This window comes from Aythya fuligula, chromosome 1 (assembly GCF_009819795.1).
Source record: "Aythya fuligula isolate bAytFul2 chromosome 1, bAytFul2.pri, whole genome shotgun sequence".
Taxonomy (NCBI): Eukaryota; Metazoa; Chordata; class Aves; order Anseriformes; family Anatidae; genus Aythya; species Aythya fuligula.
The window spans coordinates 161,740,168-161,757,128 of NC_045559.1; the positions used below are offsets into that span (position 1 = coordinate 161,740,168).

The 16,961-nt window shown below is 34.7% G+C and overlaps 1 protein-coding gene across 3 annotated transcripts in view; it reads left to right on the forward strand.

Annotated features, from left to right (window-relative positions):
* Positions 1–16,961, forward strand: part of RBM26 (RNA binding motif protein 26) — a 51,062-nt gene that overhangs the window by 24,470 nt on the left and 9,631 nt on the right. For 2 of the 3 annotated variants that reach the window (XM_032204007.1, XM_032204015.1), the window contains exons 12-18: positions 333–497; positions 3,234–3,365; positions 4,410–4,481; positions 7,555–7,683; positions 9,837–9,911; positions 10,552–10,722; positions 15,909–16,013. In XM_032204007.1, the coding sequence (XP_032059898.1) occupies positions 333–497; positions 3,234–3,365; positions 4,410–4,481; positions 7,555–7,683; positions 9,837–9,911; positions 10,552–10,722; positions 15,909–16,013 (849 nt within the window). The remainder of the gene's footprint in view (positions 1–332; positions 498–3,233; positions 3,366–4,409; positions 4,482–7,554; positions 7,684–9,836; positions 9,912–10,551; positions 10,723–15,908; positions 16,014–16,961) is intronic. The other variant, XM_032204023.1, reaches the window with a different exon arrangement.

Sequence of the window (16,961 nt, forward strand, 5' to 3'; positions counted from 1 at the left end):
TCAACTCCTGTATTTTTTTACAGTAGTTGCCTTTATTTCAGTGATGCTTCCTCTTGTGTTTCGAAGAGCTACACATATTTGCAATTAGAAATCCTGTTTTGCTGTTCAGGAATTTTACTTCAGTGGTTTTTAGCTATTAAAGTTGATTAACTTAATCTCAAGGTTGCTTCTTGACACCAGGCTTTTCAAACAGAATCATGAATGGGAAATACTCATCTACTGATCCGTACCGGTTTTAAATCATAAGGTTCTGAAACTGTTGGTTTTGTAGTAGCTGTGACACAGATGAAAATCCTACATAGAGTGAGTTCTGTTTTTGTTTTAAATCTTAGGTTGCATATCAAGGTGATCCAGAAGGTGCCCTTATTCAGTTTGCCACACATGAAGAAGCAAAGAAAGCTATATCGAGTACAGAAGCAGTATTAAATAATCGCTTTATCAAAGTTTATTGGCATCGAGAAGGCAGTGCACCACAAATACAAACTACCACACAGAAGGTAGAGGATCTAAGTCTGTTCTATCTAGAGCTTTATGTAAAATACGTTCTTTTAAACATTGCTTTTAAATATTTATGGAAAGTAAGTTAAATATTTTTGAAATAGGGAATATTTGATGTCGTTCCTTTCCAAAAGTTACTCCGTAATTGTAGATTTTTTTTACTTCATGTACAAGGTTCAAGAGTTGATAGCATGGTAGGACCGAAGATACTAAATGAAAGTACTTCTCTGACTTCTGGGGAATTACGCTCTATTATCTTGATGCTACCATCTGCTTGAATAACTTCTATTTTGCTTTAACTACTTTTTTTTTTTTTTTTTCCTTCTGGTGACCATAAGACAGTTATATGTGTTTATGGACATTTTCTTGAAAGATGATCTCCATTTTCTTCCAAAAGGTGCTGCTTTTTCTAACTGTCTTTTTCCTTTCCTACTGGGCTTGCATACTGCTATAGAAGATTGCAGCAGAGTTGGCTTTATCCAAAGATAAATATGTTTATATGCATAAACACACACACACACATATGTATAGAGGGAGAGGAAGTCCAAATTCCAGTATAAGAGGAAGAGCCTACATTACCCTAATTTTGGGGGAACAGAAGGGGACATTTTACATTTTTGGAGCACCTGTTGGTAGTTGTCAAGTGCATAGTAGGAGTATCATTGGAAAATTTTTAAGAATATGCAACAGTAACTACTGTTACGGAGCTTAAGTTCATAGACTGTAACAAGCTAAATTGGATTTCTTAGCAGGCCTCCTGGTTCCACTGAAACACAAAAAGATGCTTGGATTCTCCCAAGTCATGTAGGTTATTGGATAGAGAGTTTTTATCAGTTAGCTTCCGGCATAGCAGTTCCCTCTAAATACCTATGTATCCTCCCTGATTAGATTTGTTGTCACTGTGGAACATTCTATACTTAGAAAACATGACAAAGACTTTGTAGAAGAAATATTCTTGTATTTATATGTGCTGATATAATAACCAGTATTGGAGGATTCTTTCAACTGTTGCTCCAGGTTTTTAAATCCTTCCCTTTTCTTGATGGTGTATGTCATCATCATTGAGAAAAATGACCCAGTTTTCCAGATCAATCCTGCTGTAGGGCATTTTAGGTAACAGTTTCATTTGTCTCCTTCTTTTGTATTCTGCTTACTAAAACTCCATTTTTGTAGGTGAAGACACCCACCTCTCTAACTATCCTGTTACCATCCCTTTGGTTTGATTTTGGATTCAAATTTATAAGTATCCCCGATCTGAACCTGCAGTACTTGACATTATTTTCTAAGCTTGATTTACATCAGATCAGCCAGAAGAGGGCAGTGGAGTATGTGATTTGCAGGAATACAGACATCGCCTCTCTTGAGTAGGATAGCTTGAATAGTTATTGCCATTGGTTTATTTGACTATTATGCTATCCACCTGGGAGTATTAACTGTGTATTTACAACCAGATACCAGATCTTTGTATTTGTGATTTTGCAGAACATGTTAAATAGTCTTAGGGATTTTATTTCTGTTGTTAGTTTCACAGCATACCACCTTTGATATGTAAACTTGAGTAGTTTGAGATTGAATTCCTCCCAAGGTCAGGTGACAGTATTAAAGGTTCCTGTTTCACAAAGAACAACCTTTTGTCTCATGTCAGGAAACTACAACTTGAAGTTTACTATGGGGGCAAGTGGTCAGTAACAAAATTTGAACAGGAGATTAAAGTTTTAAATGTAATGCTTTCATTTTCTTCTACCCTTAAGTACAAAAATTATCAAACTGTTGAATGAGTAAACAGGTATTTTTAGTTCTTAAGCCTCTAGGGGGTGTGAATATTTACTTTCCTTTTTATTTAAATTAATATTTATTGTTATAGCTACAATTACAGTGCTTCAAGTACTATACTACATTTTATAGTATTTCAATTTTATAGTTTTTATAGTATTTCATTTATAGCACTATAGTATTTTATAGTACTGCAAATGCTTTATGTATAGCTGACTTCTGGAATGGAGGAACAGATTAGGTGACTTCTTGAGGGTTTCTTCCACTTTTGTGATTTTTTTTTTCCATAAATACAATGTCAAGTTTGCTTAGAAACTTAGACGCATAAGTTGTTTTTGTTTTGTTTTGTTTTGTTTTTGCTTAAGTAGAGTTTTTGTCAAAAAAAAAAAAAGACAGTGTTAGCTGTCAGTGTATATCAATGGTAGTTTTGAAGATTAGCTGCTGTTTTCTGATTCCTCAGTCCCACTAGTGCATGTCTCCATATTCTTCCTTCTTTTTCTCTTTTGTGCAAGTTAAATGCATAAGAGATGAAAAGGGATATATCAGAGTAAAAAATGAGAATCTTTATGATACAAGTTTGTGTTCTGCCATTCTCTAGGTGTTTGATGAAAGATTGATTTGTGAAAGGAATCACAGATGCCGGTTTTTATTCAGTTCAGTTTTGGATGGAAATTAAGATAGTCTAATTAGATGCAATTAATGGAATCAGATCCAAGACTGTTTGATCTGTGAGCTGCACGTGCCAAATAAATGTTACAGCTGTATGCACTTCACAGTCAAAGTAACATCCTAAGTCTCATGACGTGTTTATTTTTGCAGTCAGGCGAGAAGCTATTGAATGATTAGAAAGTGTAAATCTAAATGCCTTTACAGGAATATCATGTATTTTCTGAACTGTATATGTAGTAGGCTTTTGTTATTAATATTACAATGTGCTTTTCTTGGGGTGGGGGGTGTTACAGGTAATACAACCCTTAGTTCAGCAACCTAGCTTGCCGGTAGTGAAACAATCAGTCAAGGAGCGATTAGGTCCAGTACCCGCAAGTAACATTGAACCTACAGAAGCACAGAGTGCCAATACAGAAGTCACTCAGGTATGTATGATCTGCCAAAAAAAAAAAGAATTTTCTTTCTGTATTAGGTTCCATAGTGTATAAATACATGCCAAAAAATGTATCAATTATAGTTAATCATACAGTGCAAATAAATATTTACTGCTTTTAAGTGCATCTAATTTGACTGAGTGGTGTTCTGATATTGCAGTTTTTCCTAAGTGCAATGATACGTCTTTTTAAAATTCTTTTTATCATAACTTTTTACTTAGTTCAAAAAACAAAAGACTCTAAAAATGTTTCATTAATGTTATGCTAAAAGTCAATTTTCAGATTTCAAAGTAAGTCTACTAAAAAACTAAATGTTACCCTTTTAAAATTTCATATATGTTAAACATCTTAACCTGTTTTAAACTAATGGTCAGCATCTGAAAATGTTTTCAGTATGCATACATCACCCTTAAGGAAGAAGATAGTTGTAATGTCAATCCAAATCATGACAAAATCTGTCATGTTACTCACATACGAAATAGCCTTTAAATTTTGATTGTGTTGGAAGTATCTTCTCATAAATAACAGTGTCACTACTTTAGTTTTCCTTCTGAGAAGGAAGGCTTCACCTTTTAAATTCTAAAGGTTTGAATTTCTGATTTTAAATTCAAACCACAGCTTCCTGCAAATGATGCCTGTAAATAGCAGCTTGCAGAACTCAAAAAGTGAAGTGTATTTAAAAGGGCCTGTCTTGGAAATAATCTATTAGCATGTTGTGGGTTTCTTTAAAAAAATAATAATAAAAAAAATGCAACAACATAATTTGTGATTCCATAGTTGGCTGTAATACATTTCTTTAATACATTTAAATCACATAGGAGCATATTAGCTGTTGAAGTCCTATATATATAAAATTCATTTTTCAACAGCTTTGATATTGTTTTCCTTTTAATGTTGCTCAGTAATCTATGATTTTGTTATGCCAATCTTTTTTTTTTTTTTAATCCCTAACATTTGGAATTATACAGGAAACCATAAGTTACTGTATTCGTAATGTTAAACATACCTGAAAGTTAATTTTGTTTGTTTTCTTAGAATGTGACTAAATTATCTGTGAAGGACAGACTGGGTTTTGTGTCAAAGCCAGTTACTCCTGCAACTGAGAAGGTAAGAATTATTTCTATTACAAAACCCCTTGTGTCAATATTCAGTTTGTTTCACAAGAAATGAATACAGTCATTTGTTAAAGGTTAGTTTTATGGAGTATAGTATATAGAAACTCTGATTAGCTGATGGCTATATGATTACAGCAAGAGTAAAACATGCTAGGAGAGAAGCTGCTATTCTGTGTTTTTTGTTTTAATGTGATAGATTCCATTTTTCAGTCATGAAAATAATTAGAAATGTTCTAGGATCCTAAGTTGTTAGAACAATGCCAAAATTCATTTCAAAAATACATATATATGTTAGTACTAGATATGAATCTTTTTAAAGTCTTTATTTAAAAAAAAAAAAAAAAAAAACATAGCAAAAAAATACACACACACACAAAAAATCTCCAAGAAGCTTTTAGGCTTTTGTGTCCCTTAAAAGGTGATGCTGTAAACATTTGTTTTCTTAATTGGTCTTAAAATTTTGTAGTACTTATGAAAAGATGAAAGTGAAAATTAACCAGAAAGGACTAAGAGGTAAGCTGGGGGAGGTGTATCTGAATGGTAGTTAAGAGTTACATATTTTTTCCAGTAGTAGAAATTTTCATTACAGTTGTTGATGAAGTTCAGTACTTTACTACTAAAGTTTATAAGGCATATTTTCAATCTGTTTAGCACCTTAGGTCATGGTCTTCCTTGGTATTTGTAACATTCGAGACAACTTTTTGTGGAAAGGCAGCAAGTTTTACCCAGTAACAAGATTTGTCTGCCTAGTTATATACCTTTTCTATTCTGAATTGGCTTTGACTGAAATTAATGATAGAGTGCATTTTCCTCTATCTGACAGTGCATCCATTACTGCTGATAGTGAAACTCATTGCAAAGTTACAGTGCTATCCTTTGCACACAAAAGTAATTATTTACTGTTGAGTTTTAAATGCAGATGTCTCTTCGACTCATTTCCAAGCCAAACAGTCTGCCTAAATATAGTTATTGTGGCTTCCTGGCTATGTTCTATTGCATTCTTGTTGCCCTAAATTATTAAAATACATAAAATGTAGTTCAGGGATACATAGTATTATATGTATATTAAATGTCTACTTTAGAAATAGGAAGTCTGCTTCAGTTGAAGTGGGAATACTTTCCTTCTGCAACAGCTGAGTTATGCTGAAACACCTTTCTACAAAGAGCAAATTCATGCTATAAAAGGTTTTTCCACTGTGTTGTCTTACAGTACAGACTGATTTTGATAAGCTGCTGGACTGCTCAGTGGATAGTTTGTGAGCAGCAGTTTCCTTTGGTGTTTTTATTAGGGTTCTGAAACTTGTTTTGACCTAACACTTCTCCCTTTGCAAGGCAATGCTTTGCTTAGTTTGCTCTGATAGTGCTCTATGTCCATTAGAAATTAGATTAGATTTAAATTAGATTTACAGCTGTCAAAAGCGTAGATATTTCCTAGATGTTTTTCTACTTCTGACTAAGTACAGGCAATGGCAAGAACTTTCCAGTAAGAAAGTAGGTTGGTTTGCCTCCCAAAGAGCAGGAGGAAATGGAGATGAAACAGTCATCATAATGCCTTTTCAGATCTGGATAGGGACTTACAGTTCATGAACTTGTGAAAAGTTTCACTGTTCACTCTTGAATAGCATTAAAAGACTTACAAGACCGATAGTGTGTTGCTTCTTGCTCTTCTGTATTAGTTAATGCAGGTACATCTGTTGTAGCATCTCTCCTTATTATTTGAGATGAGTAAGTGTGGTTCATTCAGACATGAGGAAATTTCAGGGCGAAAGGGATGTGTCAGTATATTTGTTCTTTACTCAGTCCTCTCTTTGTGACGTGGCCTGTCTTAAAGCTACTTTGTAAAAGGAACTACAGGGATGTGCATACATTGACGTGCTTCAGTAAGTTAATAAATAAATACAATTACTCCATCTCCTTTTTGATGGCCTGCTTAGAGAATTTTATATCAGCTTTTATAATACCCCATAACATGCTTTGAATTTTTTGTTTTTTCCATCTGCACTGCCTACTCTGGAAAATATCTGTGGGGAAAAAATAGTATCAATAGCACAATGAAGTGCAGATCTTTTATATGAAGTGTTCTTCTGATCTTTTGATCTTTTCTGTCTTTCTAAAGTTTTGTGGCTGTCCCTTTTTTTCTCCTGTTGTTGGGCGTTGTGTCTTATTTTATGGAGTGCATGGTGACCAGTAGACTCTGCATGCATCTTTTAATTTTCCGTGTATATAAACTATTTTTTAACTCCCAGAGATGATACCAAACGCATAATTGTTGTGACTTGCTAACAAGGCAGGCAAGATCATGGCAATATCATCTCCAGCAGTTAGTCATGGGTTTTTCAATACTGATGTGACCAAAGTGTACTTCAAGTATTGTGATAAGAAACAGAACATTCCAAGTTCTCAGGTATTGCAGAGATGTTAGAGAGGTTGTATAGCAGGCAACTATGCTCTCGGTCATGGAGAAATATCTGTATCTCCTTAGAAACATAGGAAAGAGAGACATAGGAGTCTTTTCCTTTCCTGTATGATGTTCAGCGATTGCCTACACCTCTTACGTCTTGTTGGTTGTGCAAGCTGTATTTTGCACAAGCTGCATATGAAAAGGAACTATTTTGTCTACATTGGACCTTAGTTTCTACAATTATGTTGAAATTTTGCCTAGAAAATTTGTGCAGCTATGGAAAATTGTATTTTAAACTTCAAAATAAAAAAGAAAAACTTGAGTTATTCTTGGGCAAATCACAGTCTTCTGTTTCCTTAATTATGTTCAAATACCTTAAATTTTACATATTTTAAGCATGGAAATATATATGAAATCTCAATGGAAAGGATTTATAATCTGATGTTTATAATTCTTACATATTTGATGTGATGCTGCCTCTTTAAAAGTTGTTTAACTTCAGCAACTCCAAATAAAATTGTTATGCCAAATTTTTATATTCATACCGTCAAAACAGACAAAAGAAAAGACATACATTTTTTAAGCAGTCATGTTTTTTTTTTGAAGAAAAAAAAAGCACTGAAGTTCACTGGCAAAAAAAAAATAAAATGATTTCCTTCTATAGGTTTTATCCACTTCTACTGGCTTGACAAAAACTGTGTACAACCCTGCTGCTTTGAAGGCAGCACAGAAATCTTTGCCTGTTGTTTCCACTTCCGTGCTAGACTCTAATGAAGCACAGAAGAAAAAACAGGTAAATTAAATATGCTTCTTTCTAAAATGGACCTAGATTGGGAATTTGTGACCACTAGAGATAGTGCAATATATATACTTATCTCAAGAGCATAGATGAAACTAGCTACAAGATAAAATTTACTATAACTTTTTTTCAAAGGACAATAAAATTCAGTATTTGTTTTATTATTATTTCAGTGCATGTTCAGGCAGTGTAAGCAGACGTAAAGCTCTTTAGTGGTTCAAAGTGTGAAGCACTTTTTCCTGGAAACAGAGTCTCCATGTTGAGGCATGAATTGTCTGTTGTGAGTGACAAGGCAGTTTAGTATAGTCACTGCTCTTCTCTCTTACACCTTATCAGATGGAACTGGCCTTAGTTCTCATTAAACTGGCCTTTTTTCCTCAGTGTACTTTGTACTTGCAGTGACGAGTATTGTTTCTTCATCAGATAGAGCTGAGAACTGTATGACTGCATTTTATTGTTTCCAAACTGTAGTTCTCTTGCATCCATTTTTGTTTCTGCATAGTACTAGAATTTCTCATTTTGAAGAGGAAGTGCAACAAAAATGTGTTTGGCCTTCAACAGGTCACTTACTGGTAGTATAGCTTGCTTAGAATTTTCAAAGTGCCCAGTAAAGCTCCTTTTTTTAAGGTTTATTCTTAACCTTCCTAAAAACTAAATATAGGACAACATTTATCTCACTGGCTTCAAATCACAAATTAAGAGTTGAATATTAATTTAGGTTCAGATGTAAGCATTGAGAGTAGTATAACCATTATACTACTAAGCCTGTTGGTCAACTTCTATATCTAATGTCTGATATAATTTGAAATAACAGATTGTGGCTGCATGTCAGTTGTGGCATTGGTCCAGACTGTGATCAGAAAGTGATTAGAAATCACTTCTAATTTGGGGATTTTATTTCATGTTTGTCCCCCAAAACATGTTTTTCAGAATTAGAGCTTTTACCTTTCAAGATAAGAAATTGAGTGTTTATGAAATGCTGAAAAACCTGGAATGAAATTAATGACTCATCGTAACACCTGTTTTTTTTGAGAGAAAACACTGAAGACATGCTAAGTGATTGGTTCATTTCTCTTGCGCTCTTGTGCTCTTTTCTTGTCTTCAGAAATTATGATATGCTAGCACTTGTGGAAAAACATGGTTTTGTGGGACTCATTCCCTTCTTCCTTCTTGTCACCCTAGTTTTTCTTAGCGTTCATCCCCATGTCTTATCTTTCCTTTCCCTGTGAAAAAACAATTGCACATTATATTGCAAACCTAACATTTCACGCATCAGAATTTGCCAGTATTTGGAAAGACATGTACAAACCTTACTACTATTTCTTTTTTTATGGCTTTTGTGCCTTTACACTTTGTATATGGTAATTGACTTGCAGTCTGATACAAGTTGATTGGCAATCAAAATCATCTTCTGCCACTTTTATCCTGTTAAATATGTTACTATTAAAGCTCTTTATTGTTTTCTGCAACTATCCCGGTGCCTAAGACCTTTTACATTCTGTATCTGAGAGCAATTGCTTTCTCTTTAGAAACATTATTAGGAAGAGCTGAGTGCAGCAGCTGTGGCCATCTCCTCCTACATTTCCTTCTGAGTGCAATATGTAACAAATTAATCAGTTTCAGTTGATTATGATTTGCTTATTGGAATGCCAAGATTCTGTTCTTAGCAGACATAAAAGAGATGATTTTCTGTGGGTAACATTTTAATTTTAGAAAATAGAACTTTTTTTTTTTTTTTTTGGCCTGGAGCTATACTGGAGAGTGTGTTTAATTGATGGACTTGATTTACAGTAGCTTTCAAGATACCATCTTAGTAAGTCTAAAATATTGTATGCTTTACCTCTTGTGGTGGTAGTGTGTTATTTTGCCTTTCAACTTTCGGTGGAGTTGTGCAAAGATTGTTTTACGTAACTAATGAGGTCTTTCCAGCACATATGCAAATAAAGATAACCGAATTAGTGAATGAGGTAATGATGCTTTGATTTTCAAAGCATAAATTTAAGTATTTCCTATCAGTACTTTGAGTTCACTAGTTTTTTCCTTATATTGTAAGTTACTATTTTATAGTTATCAGATATGGTGTATTATTCTTCTGAAATTGTTTTTCAAAATCTACAAACTTTCTGTAATTTTTGAAATGTTTTTAGGAAGCGTTGCGACTTCAACAAGACGTGAGAAAAAAGAAGCAAGAAATCTTGGAGAAGCACATTGAAACACAAAAGGTAAACCATTAGCACTGTACAAGGCCAGCAGTTCAGTTGTAAAACTCAGTTCACTTGAAAATATTTCAGAATTTGTTGGCATGAGCTACCAAACTGACTTAAAGTAATGTGCTAATGCTGATTCAAGAGTAAACATGCTCTTTTTTTTAAGTTTAGAGTTTAAATCAAACTTGCCATGTTAGTCCACTTAAACTCCGAGCATCTACAATTTGGATGCTTTTTTCTAGTTGAAATTAAAAAACTTGAGGTGCAAAATATGTGCTTTTGGTGAACAAGTGCAAGTCAGAGAGTTCTATACTTGGCAAGAGCAAGAGAAATTGATACTGAAAAGTACTCATGAGTGCACTCAAGCTTGAGAGGGGAAAAAGGACAAAATGTCATTTAGGTTGAATACAAATATTGGAATAATTTCAATATGTTCAACTTATCTGTCCAAATAAAATAGAGATGCTAGATGTTCATTAGCAAATTAATTAACCAGAGATTAAAATATCTGAATATAAGCTGTTAAATGCCTTTTTTATTGAGTTTTGAAGATCACAGCAAGGGTAATGCAAAATTATGTTTTTCCATGAGCTGTGGTGAGTACTGGAAAACAGATCTGTAAGTGTAGTTTAATATTTTTTTTTTAATTGGACAGATGCTGATTTCGAAGCTGGAGAAAAATAAAGCCATGAAATCAGAAGATAAAGCAGAAATCATGAAAACACTGGAAATACTGACTAATAGCATTACCAAGTTAAAGGATGAATTAAAGGGTGTATCGTCAGGAGGAGGGACTCCTCTAAAAAGCATGAAAACTAAGACTCAGGTACTCAAGTTTTGGTCAGCTTTCTAATAAAAAGAATGTACGTGTTTACGGCACCCAGAATGAAAATATGCAGCCACATCAGAGGTATTTAGAAGTATGCTGTTTTAATTTTGAAGTCTTCTATGAAATGGGATTGTTTTTGCTCTCCCTTTAAAGGAGCATAGTGAATATAAAAACAGTGCCGTTGTGTAGAAGTTTTACCCACTGCTACCCAGATACTGTAGGAGGCGATAGCGGGGTGGAGACTGGTCTCCTCTCCCAAGCACCAAGTAATAAGACAAGAGGAGATGGCCTTTAGTTGCATCAGGGAAGGTTTAGGTTGGATATTAGAAAAAACTTCTTCAGTGAAAGGGTTATGCAGTATTGGAACAGACTGCCCAGGGAGGTAGTTGAGTCACTGCCTGGGGAGGTATTGAAGAAACTTGTAGATGTCATGAAGCAATACATGGATTGGTGGTGTACTTGGCAGTGCTAGAACTAGATGATCTTAGAATCATTTAGGTTGGAAAAGACCTCTATGATTCTGTGATGATCTGGAAGATACCAAAAGAGAAATCCTATGATTGTCTTTTGCCTTATTCAGTCTTTTTAGTCTGTTCCTTTCATACATTGTTAATAGAAACAGCGAAAATAGTATTTCTTATGCAAAAGGATTATCATTGTGCAACACAGATATCCACTGGTCAGGTTAAATACCCAAATTGACTGCTTCATGAAGCTAGTTGACTACTGAACTGGTACATATTTTTTGTTTGTTCTTTTTACATCACAGAAATTGAAATGTTTGCAAAATGATTTAGATAGAAGATTATACTGGTTGGTTTTCCTTTGATTTAGCTATCTGTATTTGGGCTGAACCTGTTGAGAGGAGTTTCTCTTCTGTGCTATACTTTCTGTTAATATATTGCTATAACCTGTTTCTTGACTCTACTTAAATATGCAATTACATTACCTTTTTTAAATCCGGTATTACTCTTTTTGTGGAAGTATATGTTCCTAAACAGATGACAACATAATTAAGAGTTCAGCGAGACTTTGAGAAATAATAAATTTTTAAGGAATTTTTAAGAGGCATTTTAAACGTATTACAAGCTTTTCTTGCTTTATTGAATGAGGAAGTACATAACAATAAAGGGCTAGATTTTTATGCAGTGTATTTTTCAGCCGCCAACAAAAACACTTGATCTTTTCTTGCTGTTTTCATTCAGTTCTTAAATCTTCTGAATGCTTAATCATCTCTACTAAAGTTTGGGATTCTATTGTAAAAAGCTGGTGCAACGTTACAACCCGGATTTAGTTTAAACAGATCATTAGTTTTCATTTTGACAGAACATTTCTAAGGCTTAATTTTGCTTAGAAATACAGGCATTAAAAGTACATGCAGAATAAATTACAGTGATGTACAGGTGTGGGAAAAAGGTAGTACTGAAATGACCTGTATGTACTCACTGTAACTTCTTTTCTTGTTTGTCAGTCAGGAAAAAGTTGGAAGCAGTGCATTTGTATCCTGAAGATGGACATAGTGTGTGATTACTGGGAGTTGGTGTATGCCTCTTAGAATGACTACAGTTGCAGTGGAATAACTCTGTTTTAGAGGGGGAACAAGAGGTAGTAACACCAGTATTCAGACACTGCTATTTAAACTTAACTTTTTCTTAAATTATAGAAGAGATTTTTCTGATATTTTCAGAGAGAATTGATGCTTTCTGATGAGAAAATAATTCTTAGAGGTCTTAGATGAAAGAAGTTAACTTCTTGTAGAGTGAATTTGAGTCATAAAAGTCCTAGGAATTGGCAATATTTTCAAAGTTGCTTTTGATTTTTTTCCCCAGTCACTTTCTTGTTCTTAGTATGCTTGGGAATGGTTTCCCAGATTATTTGCTCCATTATCCTCTCAGGTATTGTGATGAGACTGACCAGTATGTACTTGCTAGATCTTTCTTGCCCTACTTGAAGGTCAGAGTGACATTTGCATTTTCTCAGTTCTGAGGAACCGCCCCCAAATGCCAGGACCTTTCAAAGATAATTAAGATTGGCCTTGCAGTGACATCAGTGAGCTCCCTCGGTACTAACCGTCGCATCTATAAGGTCTCAGGGATTTGTATATGTCCAGTTAGCTTAAATGTTTGCTAACTTGAATCTCTTTTAACAAAGATAAGTCTTACGAGTAAAGACTTGAGGAGAAGGTGACATTGAGTACCTTGGCTGTTCTCATGTCTTTTGTTACAAGTCCCCTTCCACATTTGGTAGTGGGTCTTCATTTTTCATAGCATAGTCTTTGTGTTGTTGCTGATAGACCTACGGAAGCTTTTTTTGTTCCTTACCAGGTGGGCTTTGGCTTTCCAGAATCGTACCTGCATGCTTAGGCAGTCTGTCTGTATTGCATCTGTGTGGTCTGAGCCTACTTCCACCTGTCCTACACTATGTTTTTAGATTTTTGTTAGGAGTTCCTTAGGCATTAATGCAGGCCTCCTGCTGTTTATTTCCCGCATGTTTTGGAAAGCGGGGGATATGATTCTTTAAAATCAACCTGCCCTTGCAGCTGCTAGCTAGGACCATGAGGTGGCTTCCACTTGCCTAAAAAATGCCTCATTTACTACTTCTACTTCATAAGATGGCATGTAGTAGACGCCCACTGCAGTGTCACCCACGTTGGTCTGCCATCTGATGAATTTCTAGCTGGCTTATCATCTGCCCCTGGGCGGAGCTACATGCATTCACACTTCCCTCACACACAGAGGGTAGCTCCTGCTTCTCCCAGGCCTGGCCTTCCTGAAGAGCCAGTATCCATCCACTGCAGCACTCCAGTTGTGTGAGTTACACTGCAATGCTTCTGTAGTCTCTGTAAGATTGTAGCCTTGGAACTGTGCAGACATCTAATTCCTCCTCTTTGTTTCCTGTCATGTATATCAGTGTACGGGATCTTTAGAGAAGCACTGATTTCCCAAAAAAGTAATGAGGTCTTGCCCTACAATACTGTTCTGTAGGCCTTCCTTTACTTATGTTCTAATATGTGCAAGCTTGAGGTTTTCCCTCTTCAACCCTGTATGTTGATCTTGGGATCACTTCAGTCCACATCACTCTTCAGTTGGTAACCTGGTCCATCAGTTTCTCATGTGATTTTAATTTTTAGTTAGTAAAAGTGAGATGATACACTAACTTTAATTAGAGTTTTTAAGCAGTTCTTCAGGTGTTTGTTTTTGTTTTTTTTTTTTCTATTTTGTAATATGAAAAGTGAAGAAACAGTTTATAATGGTCAAAACATCTAGACTGTAGAAGAGTTGATGTTATTGATAGCTTTCTTCTCAGGGAGATTGTGTATTAACAATGAGCATTGTTTTGTTAACATTTGAAAGAGAGAAAAAACATCTGAATTTTGTGAAAGTGAGTAATTAAGAGCATTCTTCAGTTAAAATTTATTACTTTGGCAATTTTCTGAAAGGCTTTGCACAAGGTTCTCTTGCATTTTATTAGCTGTTAAATCCTAGGCAGCTCAGAAGCCCCTGCAAACTTGCAGGAATAGTTCTGTATGTGAGGCCCATGCGAACGTGTCATTATCTTTACATATTTTTGTGTGTTGCAGTTCATGTAGATTACAAAATCCCCTTCTCCTGAGTGTAGAAACATTTGCTGCCTCCTGCTATGTCTTGAAGGAGGCATTATCTTCTTGAGACCAGGCACAGCTCTATAAAAAGAGGAGTCTTCATTAAGAGAACTAAAAAGAAACCTCAAAAGTTTAGAGACATTATGACACCAGGGTCACTGGCTACTTTGTGAGTTTAATTACTGGTCATTAAGAAGTTTCAGAAGTGATTGTTTTGTCATGTCATTTATTTAGCAACACGCAGTGGGATTGGAGAGAAACAGTTTCCAGTTTTGAAAACTTTGAAAACCATTATACAGGAGATGATTTTTTGTGGTTGCTCTAGATGGTGAAAAATGGGGATGAAAGGGGTTCAGGTTGAAGTTGCCAGTTGAATAATCCAGCTTTTTTTCTTTTAAAGCTTCCAGGAAAAAAACAAAGAAACAAAAAACCCCCTTCTTTATCATTCAGTGGTGATACTTGGTTTCCAACTGTCACAACTGCGAAACCTTCATCTCTTGACAACCAGCCTTTGAATACATTACATGCTGTGGTTTTGAATCAACGGGTGTAAATGTAAAACTATTTCATAGTCATCTATAATTTTCTCCTTCATTTGTGATGTCATTAGAACATTTGGCTGCTGCTTTTTCCATTAAAAAACAAAACAAAACAGGAAAAGAAAAAACCTTTCCAGTTTGGAACTTGAAATAAAATTTTCACAGTCACGTAAAAGCTCTTTCCTGCACCTGTACCATGTCCTGCACCTCTGTGGTTACTGTGAACACCTCTAAATTTGGATTCAGAGACACCTTTCAGTTTCATAGATATTTTTGAACTTTTAAATAATTCTTTCTAAGGTACCATGTGCTGGAGGGCAATTCTGGATATATCAGAGTCCAGCTTTTTGTTATCAGAGATCTTTTCACTGTGCTTTTTTCTACTGTGGTCTGAACAGAACTACCATTCGTGCTTGTGGTAATCTTAGAAGCTTTTTGTCATTACTGATTATAGATTGTGTGTTCATTCATAAATCTACTGCTTTTTTTTTTTGTAGAATCCCTTTTTATCTCATCATCACTATCATTTAATTTTGCATTTTCTATTTTGTGTATCTGTAGTTTAGAACAAATTCTATTGGCTTTGGCTTTGTGCAGTAGACTAGATGGCTTTGACATCACCAAGCTCAGTAACATAATACTATATGTTGAAATTTTATCTTGCCAAGACGCTCCTAAGCTTGTGCTTGGCTTATTTTTTTTAAAGTGGAAACCTAGCATTTTAAGCAGTATACCTCTGAAGTTACAGCTATGATCTAAATTAATAAGCCACAACTTGGCTAAATTTTAAATCCCACTACATGTAGTTTTCAAATTCTCTTTCCTTAGAGTTTCTAGGATTTTTTTTTTCCAGTTAGAAGTGCTGTGGCAGACTTCTACCTCACCTGAAGGCCAGCACTGGCCAATCCTTAAGTCACTGTATATTTCTGAAATAGCCTGCTGATAGGAGTGTAGCAATAGATTCTTGAGTTTCATCAGAAAATTGTTTCCTCACAAGTGAATGTAAACTGTGGAACTAATAATTTGATGTAACAATTTCTTAGATGCAGAAAGAGTTACTAGATACTGAACTGGATTTATACAAGAAGATGCAAGCTGGGGAGGAAGTTACTGAATTAAGACGGAAATACACAGAACTGCAGCTGGAAGTATGTTTGTCTCTTATTTGTAGCAAATAACTTTTAATGAAAATATATTTCTTAGCTTGTGTGTTGTATCAAACTTTTTCTTCAGTGCAATATTAAGCTCCAATTATAGATGCAGACAGTTAGCAATAATACATAATAAGTTTCTGAGCTCTCCTTGACCAGAGAAATAGTATTATCTTTAATTTTGATCTCTAATTTATTTAAATTCTGTAACTTTAACATGACATGGTATTTTACAGATTTATGGTAGGAGTGCTTCCTTGAGAATATGGAGCATTAAATATATTGTCTATAGGTGGTGCTGTGTTTTTTTTACAAAAGAATAAAAGACACAGCTTGTTCTTTTCTTCTTGAATCTCAACATCCTCTTAATAACCAAAAAGACCAAAGTGTCAGAAAGCAGTGTTATTACAGCATTAGTTTGAAGGAAAGATGAACTTAGCAAAACAATGACAATATCTCAAAATGTGTTCTATGTACAGAAATACACTTTTTGTTAAAGGAATCACTTTACAAAAATTTGGAAGGCAATGCAAGATTCTTTGTGTCTTATTCTAAGGATCTCAGAATACTATTGGAGGTTATATGGTGTTATATTGTACTGTCTTGAATATATGATTTTGTAGTAGCTACTTAGTTGCATGATGCTCCTACTTTTTTTTTTTTTTTTTTTTTTTTACTCTGAAGCAGGCTACTGTGTTGCTTAAATCCCTCTTAATGAGGTTTTGTCATGTTTTATGTGTAACTACATATGAACACTGCATGTATATACGTATATACAGCTAGGTTGCCCTAAAATCTTACTTCAAAAGTAAGTTGTTATGCAGCTTTGGTACTTGTGAAAATAGGTTTGTTAATAAGCTAAGCCAACTGAGTAGAGAAATAACACAAGCAGAAGTTACCAGTATTTATTCTGATGGTGAGTAATATTTCTTAGGTGTTCTGAAT